We start from the raw sequence: 24,209 nt of genomic DNA, 5'->3' as shown, positions 1-24,209 counted from the left end.
AAGAAGCGGAGAGGATTGTGGTCTGAGAAGATGGTGGTAGACCTAGCACCTTGTCGGTATGGAGCAAAGTGCTGGAGATTCAGGACGATGGAGAGTAGCTCCTTTTCAATAGTGCTGTAGTTCCTCTGGTGGGGTTTCAACTTGTAGCTGTAGTAGCTGACAGGTAGAACCTCCTCGCCTCGTTGCTGCATCAGGGCACCACCGATGCCGGTACCACTGGCGTCGACATGAAGGACGAAAAGCTTGGTGATATCTGGCAAGGCGAGAATGGGATTAGAACAGAGGAGGAATTTGAGTTGTTCGAAAGCAACGGTTTGCTGCATGGTCCAATTATACCGTTGCTTGGGACTGGTTAAAGTGATTAATGGTGTGGCTACTGTACTAAAATTTCTCACAAACCTACGGTAGTAGGAGGCAAGACCAAGGAAGCGCAGGAGCTGCTTCCTGGTGGTAGGCTGTGGATAATGCTGGATGGCTTGAGTGTGTGTGTCTAACGGAGCTAGGCTTCCACTCCCAATTACATGACCCAGATAACGCACTTTACCTTTGGCAAAGGTGGACTTGCACAGGTTGATGGTGAGGCCAGCTGTCAGGAGCTTGGCGAACAGTCGTTGCAGCTGGAGCAGATGTTCGCTCCAGGTGTTGGATGCTACGACGATATCATCCAAATAGGCGTAGGTGTTATCCAAGCCCTGGATGACGCGGTTGACAGCTCTCTGAAAGGTGGCCGGGGCATTACATAGTCCGAAAGGAAGGCGTTCATATCTGAAAAGTCCAAAGGGAGTGATAAAGGCAGATATTTCTTTGGCTCGCTCTGTTAGACACACTTGGTAATATCCCTTAAGCAAGTCCACTTGGGACAAGTACTGGGCATTACCAATGTCGTCAAGAATGTCATCTATCCTTGGCAAGGGGTATGCATCCTTGACAGTCACATTATTAAATTTACGGTAATCCGTACACAGTCTCACCTTACCTTGGGGTTTTGGCACCAAGATACAGGGTGAGGCCCAGGGGGACTCACAAGGTGTAGCCAGTCCATGATCCAAGAGGTACTGCACCTCAGCACGCATGACTTCCTTCTTGCTAGGGCTGATTCGGTAGAAGGGTTGACGAATAGGCAGGGTGTCAGGGAGTAGTTGGATGTCGTGCTGGGTAACATTACACTCTTGGGGATCATCTCAGAACAACTCCTGATGTTCTTTGAAGATCTTGATGAGAGGTGCACTATGATTGTCCTGAAAATAATTGGGAAGATCAGTTAGGATTTCCGAATTGGAAAGCGCCGACTCCTTGTCAGTGCTTTCGGGAGGAGAAGCAGGGAAGGTCTCACTGTGGATGTATGGCTCTTTAAAGGAAGAGTAATATATCATGACAGTGGGAGGAGTACCGTTATATAGCTTCAGGAGGTTGACGTGGCACAACTGGGTCTTCCGCCGCCTATCTGGAGTCTCTAGAACGTAGTTGTGGTTGTTTCTGCACTCCTTGATGCGGTATGGTCCTGAAAACCTGTTTTGTAAAGGAGAACCTGGGATAGGGAAATAAGCAAGTACGAAGTCTCCCGGTTTAAATTTCCTTACTTTGCTGGTCTGGTCATAATGAGTCTTCATCCTCTCCTGTGCTTTCAATAGATTATCTTGGGCAAAACTGTGGACCCTCTCTAGAATGTGTTGTAGGTTTTGAAGAAACTGGGGCACATTCTGATGCTCACTGAAGGTGGCATCACGTAGAGAGTCTTTGAAAGCTTTGAGAGGAGTACGGCACTTACGTCCGTAGAGCATCTCATAAGGAGGTACTCCTAGGGACTCATTGGGCAGACTTCTAAAGATACACATTATCAGGTCAATTTGCTTATCCCAATCCTTAGAGGTTTCATTACAAAACTTCTTCAGGAGTGCTTTAATAGTCTGATGACTACGCTCAAGAGAACCCTGTGAAGCAGGATGATAGGGGCTGGACAATACCTGTTTGATGTTGAACTCTTCCAGTGTCCTCTTGAAGAAATCACTGGTGAAGTTGGTGCCACAGTCGCTCTGAACCTCCCTTGGAAATCCATACTGGGTGAAGATCTTCAATAAGTGTTTCACAACCGTAGCAGCCGTAATATTCTTTACTGGAACTGCTATGGGGAATCTGGTAGTAGGACACAGGATGGTTAAGATATAGGCGTTACCTGAACTGGTCCGAGGTAAAGGACCAACACAGTCTATAATAAGTCTGTGTAAAGGTTCCGCAGGCACCTGTATGGGAGTCAGTGGTGCTCTGGGAATAGAGATGTTCGGTTTACTTGCCATCTGACATGTATGACACTGTTTGACGTACTGTTTGACGCTATTTACCATACCTGGCCAGTAGTAGTCTTGACGGATTCCATGGTAGGTCTTGTTAAATCCGTAGTGGGAGAGTGCTCCGTGGGCCAGGTGTAGAATAGGGGCCGCAGGCTGGCAGGAATCACTAGTTGTTCGACGTTGGCCCAATCGTCCTCCTCCTTCAGTTTACTGGGTCTATATCTGCGGTAGAGCAACTCGTTCTCTAGGAAGAACCCAGGAATACTGTCAGGTTGAGTCTCAGCCTGGAAAAATAATGGTGTCAAGGTAAGATCTTCCCTCTGTAACTTACGGAACTCCAACTTGGTCAAATTCGGGGGTAGTTTCTGAGGATCTTGAGGGACAGCGGTAGCAGTAGAGTCAGCTGGCTGTGGTCGTGCAGCTTTTGCACGGGTGGTCACTAAAACCGGAGGAGAAACTTCATCACTCTTGAACCTTTGTTGGAACATACTCAAAGATGGGATTATCCATTACAGAGGTACACACCTGGGGTTTGTCCATGACGATCAGGTTGGTCGGTTGCAGGTCTTCTGCCAAGTCGTTGCCCAGGAGAAGTTGCACTCCAGGCATGGGAAAAGGCTTTTCCCTGATGGCGACTTGGACTTCTCCGGTCACGAAGGGACAATCCAGGTGGACTCTGGCGAGAGGATAAGGAGTGGTAGCAGTGAGGTCAGTGATGAAGACAGTTTCTCTGGTGTAGGCGATATTGGGCACAGCTGATTTCAAAATAATCGATTGAAGAGCCGCTGTGTCCCTCAAGATTTTCAGTTTGAAACGTCCCACCGGATTTGAGCCGTTGGTAGAGACAGTTCCAGTATACAGGTGTTTACTGAAAAGAGAAAGATCATTAACATGAACACCAACATTCATCACAGGCTTACCGGACTTAGGAGGAGTCTATTTGGGTTTAGGTGATTCGGTATTTCCTTTGTATTGAGACTTACCACATTTATCTATGGTATGTCCATAGAGTCTACAATACTTACAGTACAATTGCGAGCCAGCTTGTTCGGTACTCACTTTCTCGTAACTGTACCACGACTTCTTACTGGAAGATGGTCCTGGTGTCAGCCGATGGATGAGGCTGTAAGTGTCAGCCGACTTAGCACACTTTAGGTAGTCGGTTTCTTCTTTATCTGCTAAATATAGGCGGACAGGAGGCGGCACACGCCTCAAGAATTCTTCAACTAGCATGAGGTTGACGAGTTCTGCAAAAGTAGAGACATGTGCTGCTTCCAGCCATTTCATAAAATATCTCCTTTTGGTATTAGCAAATTCGAGAAAGGTAGTGGTACTTGCCTTCAGGTGGTCACGGAATTTCCTTCGATAACTTTCAGTGGAGAGAAGGTAGGCGTCCAACACTGCTTGTTTCAGAGTCTGGTAGTCTTTCTCAGTCGCCAAAGTACTGAGTGTAGCTGCAGCTCTACCTGTAAGATGTACTCTGAGAAGGGTGGCCCATTGGTCGGCAGGCCAATTAAGTTGATTAGCAAGGGTTTCAAAGGCGGTGAAAAACACATCAACTTCTGTTTCTACGAATGGTGGCATTAACTTACTTGCATGTGATATATTGAAACTGACAGGAAGATTGGCGGTATCTTGCTGGCGTTGAGCGAGGTGTGTAGTTTCCAACGCGAATTCTCGTTGACGACATTCCATAGCCAGAGTTGCTTGTTGTTTGTCATGTTCGCGTTGCATCTCCAATTGGCGTTGTTTTGTTTCAAGCTGTATTCGTTCCCGCTCACGGAGTATTGCAATCTCACGTTCTTGTTCTTGTTTCCTCAAGGCAGCTTCTCGTTCCTTTTCTTCCTTTCGTATGGCAGCTGCTTCCTTTTGTTGCTCGAGGGCTTCTCTTTGCATGGCAGCTGCTTCCCTTTGCTGTTCGCGTTCGATCTTGGCCAGCTCTAGTTTGAGTTTCATCGATGCCAAATCAGTTTTATCTGCAATAAAGTAAGTTTCGTGAGTTTCAGAGTCTATCTTACCTTCCTCTAAGAGATGATCCAGTAACAGGTTATGTATTTCATTTTTGTTGGCTTGGTAGGGAACTTCTAGTTGATACTCATGTGCAAGAGTTTGTAATTCAGTCCTCTTGGCACGACTTAAAGTCCCTATTTCACCTGCTGGATCTGTACGGAAAGCTTGGAGACGAAACATGGTGAAATTAGCAAATAAACGCACAACGAATATACTGCTGTGATATGGTGAATGTCAGAAACAGGACAACGTGGCAACTGGTACCTATCCTGTGGAATCGTTAGCAATTAATGTTAATTTCAAGATGATAAATTATTAATAAATCAAGGTCGCAGGAAATCTTGTACCCGGTACTCAATGTAAGAGGATAAGGGCAAGAAAATCCTACTAAACAAGCAAAACTGAGTTTCTAAAACAAATGAAACAGTTAATTGCCTCAAAAGTGAAATAGGTAGTCCAAGAATGTAGGCATACCTTGCCGAGTCTCTATAGGACATAAGCAAGTTTTTCCCACTGTAATTAATATGATACTTACAGAATTAGCGAACTTTTGTGCTCTGAAAAAGAAGGCTAATTCCCTACCAATGTAAATATCATCATCTCTGACCGACGTGTAGGGGTGCAAGGTGTCAAGTGGTGACGAGAACTGCTGCTGAGGTCCCAATTCAGCAACTAAAGTTCGTGCTAGAGGAACTATGGCCCTCTTTATCCTCCTACTGTCAGATTGCAGAAGATTAGGTGCTCTTGACCCGGGGACAGACCACAGTACCAATATGATGATCTGCCGAAAATATGAGAAATATCCTAGGGACAAAAGATGGTAAACACGAGTAATAACACGGAAGGAGAGATGACCAATTAAGAGAATGACTGAGGCCTACAGTCACCACGTAATCAAAAGTTGTCTCACCTTCACCATATTTTACTCTCGGAATGCACAATACACACAGCACCATATGAAAATAAAATAGAGTATTGAAAATAGTGAAAAGCTACTTTACCAAAGCCAAATACGCTTACCACAAATTTACAATTTGGCACCAGTACCTGAGAGAAGCTCCCGGACAGGCCCCCACGTAATGTGACGGTAAAGCGTTGGTGTTCGGCTGTTTCAAAAGCTGGGGCAGGGCCTCGTCACATCACAAAAAAAAAGAGAAAAGTTTGTCCTTTCGTCTGTGGTAAGGTCATGGGAAGACACACAAAACACAAGTATATAAACAATGAAATTTTAATTACTCTAGAAAACAAGATATGAATAAAGGCAATCTCATAAAATTCAACACTGGTCAACAAACAAAATAACATGAATAATAACTGGCAATGAAAAGTTACTCCAAGACCAGAATGCAAAAATAGTGATGGCAATATAAATTAATATGTGCGGTGCTGGAATACTGGCTTCAAGCTGCCACCTCCCTTAGTACACGAAAGCCAAGGCTTTGTCTACTAGCGAGAGATGTCAACTCCAAGGAGCACAAAGATATTCTGACGTGTACGGCGTGCTGCTTCCCAGACGTCGACTCTCGGTGGTGGTGAGTGTAGGTGCGGCGAGACACCAGCCAATCAGCAACAGGCAGGCGGAGGATAAGCAGTTTGCTGGTTACGGCGACTGTAACAGGTGTCGGGGTGTGCATGGTACGATTTGCTTCCTGGGCAAAACGTTTGGCGATACAGGTGGACGTATCTTTTATATATTATCTTGTACTTTACGACGTAATGATGTAGGGAAGAGCAGGCTCAATCTCTCTTGAAAGAGATTATCGTCACAATATATATATATATATATATATATATATATATATGTCGTACCTAGTAGCCAGAACGCACTTCTCAGCCTACTATGCAAGGCCCGATTTGCCTAATAAGCCAAGTTTTCCTGAATTAATATATTTTCTAGATTTTTTTTCTTATGAAATGATAAAGCTACCCATTTCATTATGTACGAGGTCAACTTTTTTTTATTGGAGATAAAATTAACGTAGATATATGACCGAACTTAACCAACCCTACCTAACCTAACCTAATCTATCTTTATAGGTTAGGTTAGGTTAGGTAGCCAAAAAAGTTAGGTTAGGTTAGGTTAGGTAGGTTAGGTCGTCGAATAAACATTAATTCATGAAAACTTGGCTTATTAGGCAAATCGGGCCTTGCATAGTAGGCTGAGAAGTGCGCTCTGGCTACTAGGTACGACATATATATATATATATATATATATATATATATATATATATATATATATATATATATATATATATATATATATATATATATATATATATTAGTATATTTTGGTAGCAGTCTTTCCTGTAGACATATATTATTAAATATGACCGAAAAAGTAAGATTAATAATTCTAACACGAATTTTCTCAATCTTTCGTACATTACGCTTCACTGTTGGAGGTAAATCAAAAATCACTTCTCCAAAATTCATTTTTATTTTTAGTCTGACGCGACACGGGCGCGTTTCGTAAAACTTATTACATTTTCAAAGACTTCACAAATACACAACTGATTAGAACTTGCGTTTCCCTGATTTTATATCTACATTTGAGTGAGGTGGGAAGGGTGATGTGGCATTACATTTGAGTGAGGTGGGAAGGGTGATGTGGCATTAACACAAGACAGAACACTAGGGGATATTAATAGGGTATTAAAAGTATCAACACAAGACAGAACAGAAACAATGGGTATTGAATAGAAGTGTTTGTAGAAAGCCTATTGGTCCATATTTCTTGATGCTTCTGTATTGGAGCGGAGTCTTGAGGTGGGTAGAATATAGTTGTGCAATAATTGGCAGTTGATTGCTGGTGTTGACTTCTTGATGTGTAGTGCCTCGCAAACGTCAAGCCGTCTGCTATCGCTGTATCTATCGATGATTTCTGTGTTGTTTACTAGGATTTCTCTGGCGATGGTTTGGTTATGGGAAGAGATTATATGTTCCTTAATGGAGCCCTGTTGTTTATGCATCGTTAAACGCCTAGAAAGAGATGTTGTTGTCTTGCCTATATACTGGGTTTTTTGGAGCTTACAGTCCCCAAGTGGGCATTTGAAGGCATAGACGACGTTAGTCTCTTTTAAAGCGTTCTGTTTTGTCGCGTCAGACTAAAAATAAAAATGAATTTTGGAGAAGTGATTTTTGATTTACCTCCAACAGTGAAGCGTAATGTACGAAAGATTGAGAAAATTCGTGTTAGAATTATTAATCTTACTTTTTCGGTCATATTTAATAATATATATATATATATATATATATATATATATATATATATATATATATATATATATATATATATATATATATATATATATATATATATATATATATATATATATATATATATATATATATATATATATATTATTAAATATGACCGAAAAAGTAAGATTAATAATTCTAACACGAATTTTCTCAATCTTTCGTACATTACGCTTCACTGTTGGAGGTAAATCAAAAATCACTTCTCCAAAATTCATTTTTATTTCTAGTCTGACGCAACACGGGCGCGTTTCGTAAAACTTATTACATTTTCAAAGACTTCACAAATACACAACTGATTAGAACTTGCGTTTCCCTGATTTTATATCTACATTTGAGTGAGGTGGGAAGGGTGATGTGGCATTACATTTGAGTGAGGTGGGAAGGGTGATGTGGCATTAACACAAGACAGAACACTTGGGGATATTAATAGGGTATTAAAAGTATCAACACAAGACAGAACAGAAACAATGGGTATTGAATAGAAGTGTTTGTAGAAAGCCTATTGGTCCATATTTCTTGATGCTTCTATATTGGAGCGGAGTCTTGAGGTGGGTAGAATATAGTTGTGCAATAATTGGCTGTTGATTGCTGGTGTTGACTTCTTGATGTGTAGTGCCTCGCAAACGTCAAGCCGCCTGCTATCGCTGTATCTATCGATGATTTCTGTGTTGTTTACTAGGATTTCTCTGGCGATGGTTTGGTTATGGGAAGAGATTATATGTTCCTTAATGGAGCCCTGTTGTTTATGCATCGTTAAACGCCTAGAAAGAGATGTTGTTGTCTTGCCTATATACTGGGTTTTTTGGAGCTTACAGTCCCCAAGTGGGCATTTGAAGGCATAGACGACGTTAGTCTCTTTTAAAGCGTTCTGTTTTGTGTCTGGAGAGTTTCTCATGAGTAGGCTGGCCGTTTTTCTGGTTTTATAGTAAATCGTCAGTTGTATCCTCTGATTTTTGTCTTTAGGGATAACGTTTCTATTAACAATATCTTTCAGGACCCTTTCCTCTGTTTTATGAGCTGTGGAAAAGAAGTTCCTGTAAAATAGTCTAATAGGGGGTATAGGTGTTGTGTTAGTTGTCTCTTCGGAGGTTGCATGGCTTTTCACTTTCCTTCTTATGATGTCTTCGATGAAACCATTGGAGAAGCCGTTATTGACTAGGACCTGCCTTACCCTACAGAGTTCTTCGTCGACTTGCTTCCATTCTGAGCTGTGGCTGAGAGCACGGTCGACGTATGCGTTAACAACACTCCTCTTGTACCTGTCAGGGCAGTCGCTGTTGGCATTTAGGCACATTCCTATGTTTGTTTCCTTTGTGTAGACTGCAGTGTGGAAACCTCCGCCCTTTTCCATGATTGTTACATCTAGAAAAGGCAGCTTCCCATCCTTTTCCGTCTCGTAAGTGAAACGCAGCACGGAACTCTGCTCAAATGCCTCCTTCAGCTCCTGCAGATGTCTGACATCAGGTACCTGTGTAAAAATGTCGTCAACATACCTGCAGTATATGGCCGGTTTCAAGTTCATGTCGACTAAGACTTTTTGCTCGATGGTACCCATGTAGAAGTTTGCAAACAGGACACCTAGGGGAGAACCCATGGCGACCCCATCTACTTGCTTATACATGTGCCCATCCGGGCTCAAGAAGGGTGCCTCTTTAGTACAAGCTTGGAGTAGTTTCCTCAGAATACTTTCTGGCATGTCAAGAGGAGTACAGGCTGGATCACGATACACTCTGTCGGCTATCATTCCGATTGCCTCGTCCACAGGTACGTTGGTAAACAGCGATTCTACGTCCAACGAGGCTCTTATCCCTGTGGCCCGTGCGCCCCGCAGTAAGTCCACAAATTCGTTTGGAGACTTCAGGCTGAAGGCGCAAGGAACATAAGGAGTCAGCAGGCCGTTGAGTCGCTTCGCCAGTCTGTACGTGGGTGTGGGTATCTGGCTAATGATTGGCCGAAGTGGGTTTCCAGGCTTGTGCGTCTTGACATTTCCATACGCATATCCAGGTTTATATTCCCCAATGATCTTTGGCAGGTGGAGTCCGGATTTCTTGGCGTTCACAGTTTCGATCAGTTTGTTGACCTTTGCTTTTAATTCGGCTGTAGTGTCAACAAACTGATCGAAACTGTGAACGCCAAGAAATCCGGACTCCACCTGCCAAAGATCATTGGGGAATATAAACCTGGATATGCGTATGGAAATGTCAAGACGCACAAGCCTGGAAACCCACTTCGGCCAATCATTAGCCAGATACCCACACCCACGTACAGACTGGCGAAGCGACTCAACGGCCTGCTGACTCCTTATGTTCCTTGCGCCTTCAGCCTGAAGTCTCCAAAGGAATTTGTGGACTTACTGCGGGGCGCACGGGCCACAGGGATAAGAGCCTCGTTGGACGTAGAATCGCTGTTTACCAACGTACCTGTGGACGAGACAATCGGAATGATAGCCGACAGAGTGTATCGTGATCCAGCCTGTACTCCTCTTGACATGCCAGAAAGTATTCTGAGGAAACTACTCCAAGCTTGTACTAAAGAGGCACCCTTCTTGAGCCCGGATGGGCACATGTATAAGCAAGTAGATGGGGTCGCCATGGGTTCTCCCCTAGGTGTCCTGTTTGCAAACTTCTACATGGGTACCATCGAGCAAAAAGTCTTAGTCGACATGAACTTGAAACCGGCCATATACTGCAGGTATGTTGACGACATTTTTACACAGGTACCTGATGTCAGACATCTGCAGGAGCTGAAGGAGGCATTTGAGCAGAGTTCCGTGCTGCGTTTCACTTACGAGACGGAAAAGGATGGGAAGCTGCCTTTTCTAGATGTAACAATCATGGAAAAGGGCGGAGGTTTCCACACTGCAGTCTACACAAAGGAAACAAACATAGGAATGTGCCTAAATGCCAACAGCGACTGCCCTGACAGGTACAAGAGGAGTGTTGTTAACGCATACGTCGACCGTGCTCTCAGCCACAGCTCAGAATGGAAGCAAGTCGACGAAGAACTCTGTAGGGTAAGGCAGGTCCTAGTCAATAACGGCTTCTCCAATGGTTTCATCGAAGACATCATAAGAAGGAAAGTGAAAAGCCATGCAACCTCCGAAGAGACAACTAACACAACACCTATACCCCCTATTAGACTATTTTACAGGAACTTCTTTTCCACAGCTCATAAAACAGAGGAAAGGGTCCTGAAAGATATTGTTAATAGAAACGTTATCCCTAAAGACAAAAATCAGAGGATACAACTGACGATTTACTATAAAACCAGAAAAACGGCCAGCCTACTCATGAGAAACTCTCCAGACACAAAACAGAACGCTTTAAAAGAGACTAACGTCGTCTATGCCTTCAAATGCCCACTTGGGGACTGTAAGCTCCAAAAAACCCAGTATATAGGCAAGACAACAACATCTCTTTCTAGGCGTTTAACGATGCATAAACAACAGGGCTCCATTAAGGAACATATAATCTCTTCCCATAACCAAACCATCGCCAGAGAAATCCTAGTAAACAACACAGAAATCATCGATAGATACAGCGATAGCAGGCGGCTTGACGTTTGCGAGGCACTACACATCAAGAAGTCAACACCAGCAATCAACAGCCAATTATTGCACAACTATATTCTACCCACCTCAAGACTCCGCTCCAATATAGAAGCATCAAGAAATATGGACCAATAGGCTTTCTACAAACACTTCTATTCAATACCCATTGTTTCTGTTCTGTCTTGTGTTGATACTTTTAATACCCTATTAATATCCCCTAGTGTTCTGTCTTGTGTTAATGCCACATCACCCTTCCCACCTCACTCAAATGTAATGCCACATCACCCTTCCCACCTCACTCAACTGTAGATATAAAATCAGGGAAACGCAAGTTCTAATCAGTTGTGTATTTGTGAAGTCTTTGAAAATGTAATAAGTTTTACGAAACGCGCCCGTGTCACGTCAGACTAGAAATAAAAATGAATTTTGGAGAAGTGATTTTTGATTTACCTCCAACAGTGAAGCGTAATGTACGAAAGATTGAGAAAATTCGTGTTAGAATTATTAATCTTACTTTTTCGGTCATATTTAATAATATATGTCTACAGGAAAGACTGCTACCAAAATATACTAATATATATATATATATATATATATATATATATTGCAATGTATATATTGATGCGTATATATATTGCAAAGTATATATTGCAGGGTATATATTGCAGGGAATCTTTTGAAGGGTTTATATATTGCAAGGTATTTCTTGCAGGGTATGTACCCTTTATTGCAGGGTATATATTGCAGAGTATATATTGCAGGGTATTTATTGCAGGGTATATATTGCAGGGTATATATTGCAGGATATTTATTGCAACGTATATTGTGCAGGGTATGTACCCTATATTGCAGGGTATATATTGCAAGGTATATATTGCTGGGTATATGTATATTGCAGGGAATATACTGAAGGATATATATAAATGGTAGAAATGTGTGTAGTGCACTAATGGTGGTCACTGATGTCTGTGCAAAACGACATCACGCTATGCACGTGTCCGTGAGAGCCTCCTGGTGCGTGTCTGTTTACTGTTGTGCACGTGTTCGTGAGAGCCTCGTGGTGCGTGTTTGTTTACTGTTGTGCACGTGTTCGTGAGAGCCTCCTGGTGCGTGTCTGTTTACTGTTGTGCACGTGTCCGTGAGAGCCTCCTGGTGCGTGTCTGTTTACTGTTGTGCACGTGTTCGTGAGAGCCTCCTGGTGCGTGACTGTTTACTGTTGTGCACGTGTCCGTGAGAGCCTCCTGGTGCGTGTCTAACCTGTCATGGTTGTTTACAGCTACACCTTCGGACAACCGGTTAAGGGCAACCTGTCACTGACTCTGGACACCAACCACAGAAGGAAGTGCAAGGTGGACGTCACCAACAACGTTACGGTGAGTACCTCAGTGTTACGGTGAGTACCTCAGTGTTACTGTGAGTACCTCAGTGTTACCGTGAGTACCTCAGTGTTACTGTGAGTACCTCAGTGTTACTGTGAGTACCTCAGTGTCACGCTGAGTACCTCAATGTTACTGTGAGTACCTCAGTGTTACTGTGAGTACCTCAGTGTTACGGTGAGTACCTCAGTGTTACTGTGAGTACCTCAGTGTTACCGTGAGTACCTCAGTGTTACTGTGAGTACCTCAGTGTTACTGTGAGTACCTCAGTGTTACCGTGAGTACCTCAGTGTTACTGTGAGTACCTCAGTGTTACTGTGAGTACCTCAGTGTTACTGTGAGTACCTCAGTGTTACGGTGAGTACCTCAGTGTTACGGTGAGTACCTCAGTGTTACTGTGAGTACCTCAGTGTTACTGTGAGTACCTCAGTGTTACGGTGAGTACCTCAGTGTTACTGTGAGTACCTCAGTGTTACTGTGAATACCTCAGTGTTACTGTGAGTACCTCAGTGTTACTGTGAGTACCTCAGTGTTACCGTGAGTACCTCAGTGTTACTGTGAGTACCTCAGTGTTACCGTGAGTACCTCAGTGTTACTGTGAGTACCTCAGTGTTACCGTGAGTAGTGGGGATGGCAACGCACAGAACATTTTTTTTCTGCGGGAAAAAATGTTCTGTGTGAGCCATGGTTTTCAGGTCCAAAGGGGAAAAAATGTTCTGTGTGAGCCAGGGTTTTAAGGTCCAAGGGTGAAAAAATTATCTGTGTGAGTAATGGTTTTCAGGTCCTAGGGAAAAAATCACGCGTGTGAGCCATGGTTTTCAGGTCCAAAATCACGCGTGTGAGCCATGCTTTTCAGGTTCCAATATCCCGCGTGTGAGCCAGGGTTTTTCAGGTAAATTTTGTCCGACACAGATTTTAGAAGTTGTTAAAGTTCTTATAATGAAAATAATTTCCGAGACTTAGAAGTTTGTTAAAGTTCTTATGGGAGAAATTCAAATTCGTGTTTATGAGCCAGGGTTTTCAGGTAAATTTTGTCAGTCACAGATTTTAGAAGTAGTTAAAAGTTCTTATAATGAAAATAATGTCATACGATAATGTCCCTCCCCCCCTTACCTCACACTCTGTGGCCCACCTGTGTTTACTTTAGACCGTCAGCCAGACGCCGCATGCAGGTTACCTCTTATCTTATCTTATCTTCTCCATAATATCTGGACCGTCCCTCTCTCTCTCTCTTTCTCTCTCTCTCTCTCTCTCTCTCTCTCTCTCTCTCTCTCTCTCTCTCTCTCTCTCTCTCTCTCTCTCTCTCTCTCTCTCTCTCTCTTCCTATTTCCTTACAGTTATTTTCAGAGTTTCAAATAATCATAGAAGTTTATTTATATGTTTATGACCGAATTTGTAAAAAAGACCATTTTCAGAGAATATTGTCTTAGATGTTTTGTTAAGGAAAACAGACAACTTAGCCATAACATTTAGTTTTATATCCATTTACGGCTATTTCACCTGTAAAGACCAAAAATGAACAGAGCCCCGTTATAGACAGAATTTCGTCAGAGACCATTTTATACCTAAAAATGAACAGAGTCCACTTGGTGAGCAAAATTAGTCAGAGACAGTTTTAAGCTCAAATTTCATCAGAGTCCTGTAATCTGTGAAAATTTGACAGAGTCCATTTTATACTCAATTTTCGTCAGGGTCCAGTTTATGCTCAAATTCGCCAGAGTCTACTTTGAGAGCAAAAATCATCAGAGACCATTTCTTGATCGAAATTAATCAGAGTCCAATTGAAGACCCAAATTTGACAGAGACCACATTTTCTCTACTAGCAGTCCAATCCCCCTGAAATTTTAAACAGTCATATTTCAGTCGTAGTAAATAAGATCAAGTCAGTTACTGAGCTCCAGCTCTCGTCCCCCACCCTACTCCACCCTCAAGTCTTTGTTAATATCCTATCAATTCCCCTGAAATTTTTACCCTCTGTATTTCAGACATAGTAAATATGATGTAAACAATTATAAAACTCTAGTTCTTGACCTCCGTCCAAGTTCACTCCTGTAAATTCATTACTATCAGTCCAAATCCCCCTGAGATTTAAACACCCAACTACATTTTCAGACATAGTAAATAAAAACCAGTTCAGTTATCAAGTTTCAACTAGTGTCCCCCAGCTTAGTTCATTTTGTACAAGTTCTTTATTTTCCAACTAAATCACCCTGAGATTTAAGATCACCTTATTTCTAACATAGTAAAATTAATCTGGACATTAACCAAGCTCCATTTCCTCTGTCTTAGATCATCGAACATAAATATATCCGATCAAGTCCCTCTCCAGCCTAACTCTTTACCAGAGTAGTCACAAAACCCCAACCTGTGTAATTATCTTTCTTCCCCAACGTATCCAAACCTTCAATAATCATCATACTGTATTTGCATATTTTCTCTATATTCAGCTGTGTTCTTCACATTTTTTCCATGTTTTCTGTGTTCATTCCATGTTCTACAAATGTTCACAGCATGCTCAGTTCAAAGTTTTTCTGCCGTTTTCCCCGTATATTCACTATGTTCTTTGTCATGTTTTTCATGTACATCATATGTTCTCTGTATAACTTTTATACTCAATATTCATGCTCTCAATGTTCTTAGCTTGTTCTTCACATGGTCAGTGTTCATTCTTTGTATTCCCTATGTTCCTTATCATGTCTTCATATTCTCTATAAGTTCTTATTCCCTGCATGATCACTCTATTCATCAACTTTTTCTTACATGTTTTCTGTGTTCACCGTATGTTCACTATGTTCTTTGTCATGTTTTTCATGTACATCATATGTTCTCTGTATAACTTTTATACTCAATATTCATGTTCTCAATGTTCATAGCTTGTTCTTCACATGTTCATTGATCATTCTTTGTATTCCCTATGTTTCTTATCATATCTTCATATTCTCTATAAGTTCATATTCCCTGCATGTTCACTCTATTCATCAACTTTTTCTTACATGTTTTCTGTGTTCACCGTATGTTCACTGTGTTCATTCCCCTACTTAACCTCAATTTTTTATGTTCTTTGTTTCTTTAAACCAATTTGTTTCTTCCATTCACTAACTAGTTCTTTGTCAAATAATATTATACTGCAATACAGTTCCCTCAACAATTTTAGTTACCCAGTTTTTATTTGCAAACTATGTCAAAGTAATTCTCGCAGTAAACTTAATAGTTCCACCAACCCCGTTCTTAAACAAATCTACACTTTATTCAGTTCCAAATTTACAAAGACAAACCTTTCTTGTAACTTCTTAACTAAAAATCTTTCACCAATCAACTAAAACATAGTCACTTTCCTCTTTTCTCAACTAAACTTATTATCCATTCAACCAAAAAATAGTCAAAGGAATCTTTCCAACACTGTTCATAACTTCACTTATTCCCTAGTCATCAGAAAATAACCGTGTTCTTCATGTTTCATTGTCATGTCATAACTAAAATTATCCAACAATCAACAGAAAAAGTCATATTCATCATCATTGTTCCTAACTAAAATTATGTTTTGTCAAGTAAGAAAAAATACTCAAAGATATCTTTCATCGCTGTTCTTAACTGACATTATACTTCGGGGAGCACAAAATAGTCTCCCTCGTCATGTTTTGTCTTTTTCCTTAACTAAAAGTATTCATCAGTCAACTAAAAAATAGTTACTTCATCATGTTTCCTTGTCATTTCGTAACTAAAATTATATGTCGCTAAGTAAGAAAAATAGTCAAATGTAACTTTTTCAGCATTTTCGTAAAAATTATATGTCGTTAAGTAAGAAAAATAGTCAAAGGTGCTCTCCGTAACACCAAAGTTACTCTTCGAGACATCAAAGTTACTCTTCAATACATCAAGGACTTACTCAAAGACACCAAAGTTGCACTCAAAAACATCCTTTGAGACATCAAAGACATCCTTTAAGACATCAAAGACACCTCTCAAGGCATCAAAGACACTCTCAAACACACCAAAAGGCACTCTTCGAGATATCAAAGTTATTCTTCGAAACATAAAAGTTGCTCTGTAAGATATCTTCGTTCATCAAACTTATTCTCAGAGATATCTAAAGTTATTCTCAGAACAATCAAAAGTTATTCTAAGACAACAAAAGTTATTCTCAGAGCTACCCAAAGCTATTCTCAGAGTCATCAAAGCTATTCTCAGAGTCATCAAAGTTGCTCCAAAAGACGTTAAAAATTAATCTCAGTCATCAAACTTGTTCTCAAAGTCATCAAAGTTAATCTTAGAGTTATCAAAGGTATTCTCTAACTCACTTTTGTTCATCAAAGTTGATCTCAGAGTTAACAAAGGTAATCTCTAACTCACTCTCGTTCATCAAAGACATTCTCAAAGTCATCAAAGTTATTCTTTAAGTCACCTTCGTTCATTAGAGAAACTTTCCAATCCATATTCGTTGACCAAAGTTATTCTCAGAGTCATCAAAGTGATCTCTAATTCACCTTCGTTCTCCAAAAGTTGTTCTCTAAGACACCTTCGTTCATCAAAGAAACTCTCCTTCTTCCATCATGTTATTCTTTAAGACATCTTCAGTCATAAAATTTCTCTCCAAAATGTAACTAGTTCAGCTTTTCATACCAAACCTGCACTTCTGTTAAAATATATTTTCTTAGTCGCTTTACCCTAAAACTGTTCTCTGAACTACACTGTTCAAACCTACGTAACCTATCGTCTCCACCCAATGTTACTTACCTAACTTAACCTGCATAACCTAACTTTACCTATCCTAACATAACTTACCTTACCTTACCTATCTTACCTAACTTTACCTATCCTAACATAACTTACCTTACCTTACCTATCTTACCTAACTTTACCTATCCTAACATAACTTGCCTTACCTTACCTATCATACCTAACTTACCTAACCTAACCTAACTTATCCTGCTTAACCTAACTTACCTACATTTGCCTAACTTATCCTGCTTAACCTAACTTACCTACATTTACCTAACTTAACCTAACTTTACCTACCCTAATTTAACTTACCTAACTTAACCTAACTTATCCTGCTTAACCTAACTTACCTACATTACCTAACTTAACCTGCATAACCTACCCTGCTTAATTTAACTTACCTTACCTTACCTATCTTACCTAACTTACCTGACTTAACCTAACTTATCCTGCTTAACCTAACTTACCTACATTTACCTAACTTAACCTGATTAACCTAACTTACCTACATATACCTAACTTATCCTGCTTAACCTAACTTTACCTACCCTAATTTAACTTACCTAACTTAACCTAACTTATCCTGCTTAACCTAACTTACCTACATTACCTAACTTAACCTGCTTAACCTAACTTACATAATTTAACCTAACTTATGCTGCTTAACCTAACTTACCTTACCTTACCTAACTTAACCTGCTTAACCTAACTTACATAACTTAACCTAACTTAACTTACAAAACTTATCTTACCTATCCTAACCTAACCTAACTTGCTTTACCTAACTTAATCTTACATTCCCAAACTGATGTATCCTAACTTATCTAGTCCAACCAGACATGATCTAACTTACATAATTATTCCTGCTTGTCTTTTGTGTTTCGTCAATCATTGTCTCATATTCATTTACTCATTTCAAGGGTTAATTTCTCAAATGGACATTTTTGCATTTCAAGTGTTATTTGATTAAGATTGGGTGTTTAACCATTTCAAAGGATTTTTGTTATATATGGGAATTTAGTCGTTTCAAGGGCTAATTTCTCAAATGGTCATTTTTGCAGATCAAGGGTTATTTGTAAAAGTTCATCAAGTTGCTCATAAGTTGTATTTATTATGTTTGTTATAATTTATTCTTATTCCCCAACCCCTTAACCTAACCTCTTGTAATCTTAGTGTATTTAGTAGGTTCTATCATGTTCTTATTCCCCAACCCTTTAACCTAACCTTTCAGATGTAGTTTATTGTGTTTTTGACGTATTTGTTGAATATATTATCCTTTTTCATAATCTTTCAGATGTAGTTTTGTTTCTCCTTTGTATATTTTTACCCAAACCCACCATCCCACTTAACCTTCTTTCCTTCTTTTACTTTGTTTTCACATATAGGTTCATTCTTTATCTTAGTAATAATAAAATTACAATAGTAAAGAATCAGATCTACTAAGACTTGAAATTGAGAAAAACAAGAGAGCAAGGGACTGAGAGCATAAAAAGAGGAGAAAAGAGTAAGAGAGGGGGTGGGGGGGAGGAAGAGCATGGGAGCACTAAGACTTGAATTTGAGAAAAAAGAAAACCTAAGTGAATGAGAGTGAGGGTGAGAGAATGGGAGCATTAAGATTTGAATTTGAGAAACAAGAGAGCATTTGAGCAAATGAGTGAGAGAGAGGGGGAGGAAGAGAAAGAATAAGGGAGAGAGATAGAAAGGGGGTGTTAGAAGGAGTAGGAGAAACAAAGTAAAAGAAGGAAAGAAGGTTATGTGGGATGGTGGGTTTGGGTAAAAATATACAAAGGAGAAACAAAACTACATCTGAAAGGTTATGAAAAAGGATAATATATTCAACAAATACGTCAAAAACACAATAAACTACATCTGAAAGGTTAGGTTAAAGGGTTGGGGAATACGAACATATGATAGAACCTGCTAAATACACTAAGATTACAAGAGGTTAGGTTAAGGGGTTGGGGAATAAGAATAAATTATAACAAACATAATAAATACAACTTATGAGCAACTTGATGAACTTTAACAAATAACCCTTGATCTGCAAAAATGACCATTTGAGAAATTAGCCCTTGAAACGACTAAATTCCCATATATAATAAAAATCCTTTGAAATGGTTAAACACCCAATCTTAATCAAATAACACTTGAAATGCAAAAATGTCCATTTGAGAAATTAACCCTTGAAATGAGTAAATGAATGAGACAATGATTGACGAAACACAAAAGACAAGCAGGAATAATTATGTAAGTTAGATCATGTCTGGTTGGACTAGATAAGTTAGGATACATCAGTTTGGGAATGTAAGATTAAGTTAGGTAAAGCAAGTTAGGTTAGGTTAGGATAGGTAAGATAAGTTACGTAAGTTAAGTTAGGTTAAGTTATGCAAGATAGGTTAAGCAGGTTAAGTTAGGTAAGGTAAGGTAAGTTAGGTTAAGCAGCATAAGTTAGGTTAAATTATGTAAGTTAGGTTAAGCAGGTTAAGTTAGGTAATGTAGGTAAGTTAGGTTAAGCAGGATAAGTTAGGTTAAGTTAGGTAAGTTAAGTTAGGGTAGGTAAAGTTAGGTTAAGCTGGTTAAGTTAGGTAAATGTAGGTAAGTTAGGTTAAGCAGGATAAGTTAGGTAAGTTAAGTTAGGATAGGTAAAGTTAGGTTAAGCAGGTTAAGTTAGGTAAATGTAGGTAAGTTAGGTTAAGCAGGATAAGTTAGGTAAATGTAGGTAAGTTAGGTTAAGCAGGATAAGTTAGGTTAGGTTAGGTAAGTTAGGTATGATAGGTAAGGTAAGGTAAGTTATGTTAGGATAGGTAAAGTTAGGTAAGATAGGTAAGGTAAGGTAAGTTATGTTAGGATAGGTAAAGTTAGGTAAGATAGGTAAGGTAAGGTAAGTTATGTTAGGATAGGTAAAGTTAGGTTAAGTTAGGTAAGATAAGTAAAGTTAGGTAAGTTAAGTTAGGATAGGTAAAGTTAGGTAAGATAGGTAAGGTAAGGTAAGTTATGTTAGGATAGGTAAAGTTAGGTTATGCAGGTTAAGTTAGGTAAGTAACATTGGGGTGGAGAGGATAGGTTACGTAGGTTTGAAGAGTGTAGTTCAGAGAACAGTTTTAGGGTAAAGTGACTAAGAAAATATATTTTAACAGAAGTGCATATTTGGTATGAAAAGCTGAACTAGTTACATTTTGGAGAGAAATTTTATGACTGAAGATGTCTTAAAGAATAACATGATGGAAGAAGGAGAGTTTCTTTGATGAACGAAGGTGTCTTACAGAACAACTTTTGGAGAACGAAGGTGAATTAGAGATCACTTTGATGACTCTGAGAATAACTTTGGTCAACGAATATGGATTGGAAAGTTTGTCTAATGAACGAAGGTGACTTAAAGAATAACTTTGATGACTTTGAGAATGTCTTTGATGAACGAGAGTGAGTTAGAGATTACCTTTGTTAACTCTGAGATAAACTTTGATGAACAAAAGTGAGTTAGAGAATACCTTTGATAACTCTAAGATTAACTTTGATGACTTTGAGAACAAGTTTGATGACTGAGATTAATTTTTAACGTCTTTTGGAACAACTTTGATGACTCTGAGAATAGCTTTGATGACTCTGAGAATAGCTTTGGGTAGCTCTGAGAATAACTTTTGTTGTCTTAGAATAACTTTTGATTGTTCTGAGAATAACTTTAGATATCTCTGAGAATAAGTTTGATGAACGAAGATATCTTACAGAGCAACTTTTATGTTTCGAAGAATAACTTTGATATCTCGAAGAGTGCCTTTTGGTGTGTTTGAGAGTGTCTTTGATGCCTTGAGAGGTGTCTTTGAAGTCTTAAAGGATGTTTTTGATGTCTCAAAGGATGTCTTTGAGTAAGTCCTTGATGTATTGAGGAGTGTCTTTGATTTCTCGAAGAGTAACTTTGGTGTTACGGAGAGCACCTTTGACTATTTTTCTTACTTAACGACATATAATTTTTACGAAAGTGCTGAAAAAAGTTACATTTGACTATTTTTCTTACTTAGCGACATATAATTTTAGTTACGAAAGTGTTGAAAAGTTACATTTGACTATTTTAGTTGAGGAAAGACAAGAAAAAAATATGATTTCAGTGACTATTTTAGTGCTCCATAAAGTATAAATGTCAGTTAAGAACGACGATGATAGATATCTTTGACTATATTTCTTACTTATCGACACATAATTTTAGTTAGGAATAATGATGAATATGACTATTTTAGCGAAGTGAAAGGATACCTTAGTTAAGAACAGTGTTGGAAAGAGGCTACACATGACTATTTTTCAGATGAGAGAAGTGATATTTCAGTTAAGAAATGACAGGGAAACATGATGAAGTAACTATTTTTTTTAGTTGACTGATGAATACTTTTAGTTGAAACAAACATGATGAACATGACTTTTTCTGTGCTCCCCAAAGTATAATGTCAGTTAAGAACAGCGATGAAAGATATCTTTGGTTATTTTTTCTTACTTGACGAAAACATAATGGCTGTTACGAAATGATGAACAAGACTATTTTTAGTTGAATGACGATGGATAAAGTTAGTTATGAACAGTGTTGGAAAGATTCCTTAGACAATTTTTAGCTAAGAGAAAGGTTGTTTTAGTTAAGAACGGTGTTGAATGAGATTAATCCTGACTATTTTTTTGGTTGATCGGATAATAAGTTTAGTTGAGAAATGACGAAAGTGACTATGTTTTAGTTGATTGGCGAAAGATTTTTAGTTAAGGAACGTTACAAGAAAGGTTTGTCTTTGTAAATTTGGAACTGAATAAAGTGTAGATTTGTTTAAGAACAGGGTTGGTAGAACTATTAAGTTGACTTCGAGAATTACTTTGACATAGTTTTGCAAATAAAAACTTGATGACTAAAATTGTTGAGGGAACTGTATTGCAGTATAATATTATTTGACAAAGAACTAGTTAGTGAATGGAAGAAACAAATTGGTTTAAAGAAACAAAGAACATAAAAAAAATTGAGGTTAAGTAGGGGAATGAACACAGTGAACATACGGTGAACACAGAAAAACATGTCAGAAAAAGTTGATGAATAGAGTGAACATGCAGGGAATATGAACTTATAGAGAATATGAAGACATGATAAGGAACATAGGTAATACAAGAATGAACACTGAACATGTGAAGAACAAGCTAAGAACATTGAGAACATGAATATTGAGTATAAAAGTTATACAGAGAACATATGATGTACATGAAAACATGACAAAGAACATAGTGAACATACGGGGAAAATGGTAGAAAAAAATTTGAACTGAGCATGCTGTGAACATTTGTAGAACATGGAATTAACACAGAAAACATGGAAAAAATGTGAAGAACACAGCTGAATATAGAGAAAATATGCAAATACAGTATGATGATTATTGAAGGTTTGGATACGTTGGGGAAGAAAGATAATTACACAGTTTGGGGTTTTGTGACTACTCTGATAAAGAGTTAGGCTGGAGAGGGACTTGATCAGATATATTTATGTTCGATGATCTAAGACAGAGGAAATGGAGCTTGGTTAATGTCCAGATTAATTTTACTACGTTAGAAATAAGGTGATCTTAAATCTCAGGGTGATTTAGTTGGAAAATAAAGAACTTGAACAAAATGAACTAAGCTGGGGGACACGAGTTGAAACTTGATATCTGAACTGGATTTTATTGACTGTGTCTGAAAATATAGTTGTGTTTTTAAATCTCAGGGGGATTTGGACTGATAGTAATGAATTTACAGGAGTGAACTTGGACGGAGGACAAGAGCTAGAGTTTTATAATTGTTTACATCATATTTACTATGTCTGAAATACAGAGGGTAAAAATTTCAGGGGAATTGATAGGATATGAACAAAGACTTGAGGGTGGAGTAGGGTGGGGGACGAGAGCTGGAGCTCAGTAACTGACTTGATCTTATTTACTTCGACTGAAATATGATTGTTTAAAATTTCAGGGGGATTGGACTGCTAGTAGCGAAAATGTGGTCTATGTCAAATTTGGGTCTTCAATTGGACTCTGATTAATTTCGATCAAGAACTGGACTCTGATGAATGTTGCTCTCAAAGTAGACTCTGGCGAATTTCTGTTGATAATTGGACTCTGATGAAATTTGAGCTTAAAACTGTCTCTGACTAATTTTGCTCACAAAGTGGACTCTGTTCATTTTTAGGTATAAAATGGTCTCTGACGAAATTCTGTCTATAACTGGGCTCTGTTCAATTTTGGTCTTTACAGGTGAAATAGCCGTAAATGGATATAAAACTAAATGTTATGGCTAAGTTGTCTGTTTTCCTTAACAAAATATCTAAGACAATATTTTCTGAAAATGGTCTTTTTTTACAAATTCGGTCATAAACATATAAATAAACTTCTATGATTATTTGAAACTCTGAAAATAACTGTAAGGAAATAGGAAGAGAGAGAGAGAGAGAGAGAGAGAGAGAGAGAGAGAGAGAGAGAGAGAGAGAGAGAGAGAGAGAGAGAGAGAGAGAGAGAGAGAGAGAGAGAGAGAGGGATGGTACAGATATTATGGAGAAGATAAGATAAGATAAGAGGCAACCTACATGCGGCGTCTGGCTGACGGTCTAAAGTAAACACAGGCGGGCCACAGATTGTGAGGTAAGGGGGGGAGGGACATAATCGTATGACATTATTTTCATCATAAGAACTTTAACAAACTCGTATGACATTATTTTCATTATATAAACTTTTAACAACTTCTAAAATCTGTGACTGATAAAATTTACCTGAAAACCCTGGCTCATAAACACGAATTTGAATTTCTCCCATAAGAACTTTAACAAACTTCTAAGTCTCGGAAATTATTTTCATCATAAGAACTTTAACAACTTCTAAAATCTGTGTCTGACAAAATTTACCTGAAAAACCCTGGCTCACACGCGGGATATTGGAACCTGAAAACCATGGCTCACACGCGAGATTTTGGACCTGAAAACCATGGCTCACACTCGTGATTTTTTCCCTTGGACCT

At 39.0% G+C, this 24,209-nt stretch overlaps 1 protein-coding gene across 1 annotated transcript in view; it reads left to right on the top strand.

Moving 5' to 3' along the window:
- Positions 1–24,209, top strand: part of LOC138357549 (pregnancy zone protein-like) — a 657,491-nt gene that overhangs the window by 97,526 nt on the left and 535,756 nt on the right. Inside the window, exon 6 of the mRNA XM_069314408.1 lies at positions 12,386–12,482. Within this exon, the coding sequence (XP_069170509.1) occupies positions 12,386–12,482 (97 nt within the window). The remainder of the gene's footprint in view (positions 1–12,385; positions 12,483–24,209) is intronic.

This window comes from Procambarus clarkii, chromosome 79 (assembly GCF_040958095.1).
Source record: "Procambarus clarkii isolate CNS0578487 chromosome 79, FALCON_Pclarkii_2.0, whole genome shotgun sequence".
Taxonomy (NCBI): domain Eukaryota; kingdom Metazoa; phylum Arthropoda; class Malacostraca; order Decapoda; family Cambaridae; genus Procambarus; species Procambarus clarkii.
This window is presented reverse-complemented; position numbering and strand designations above follow the sequence as displayed.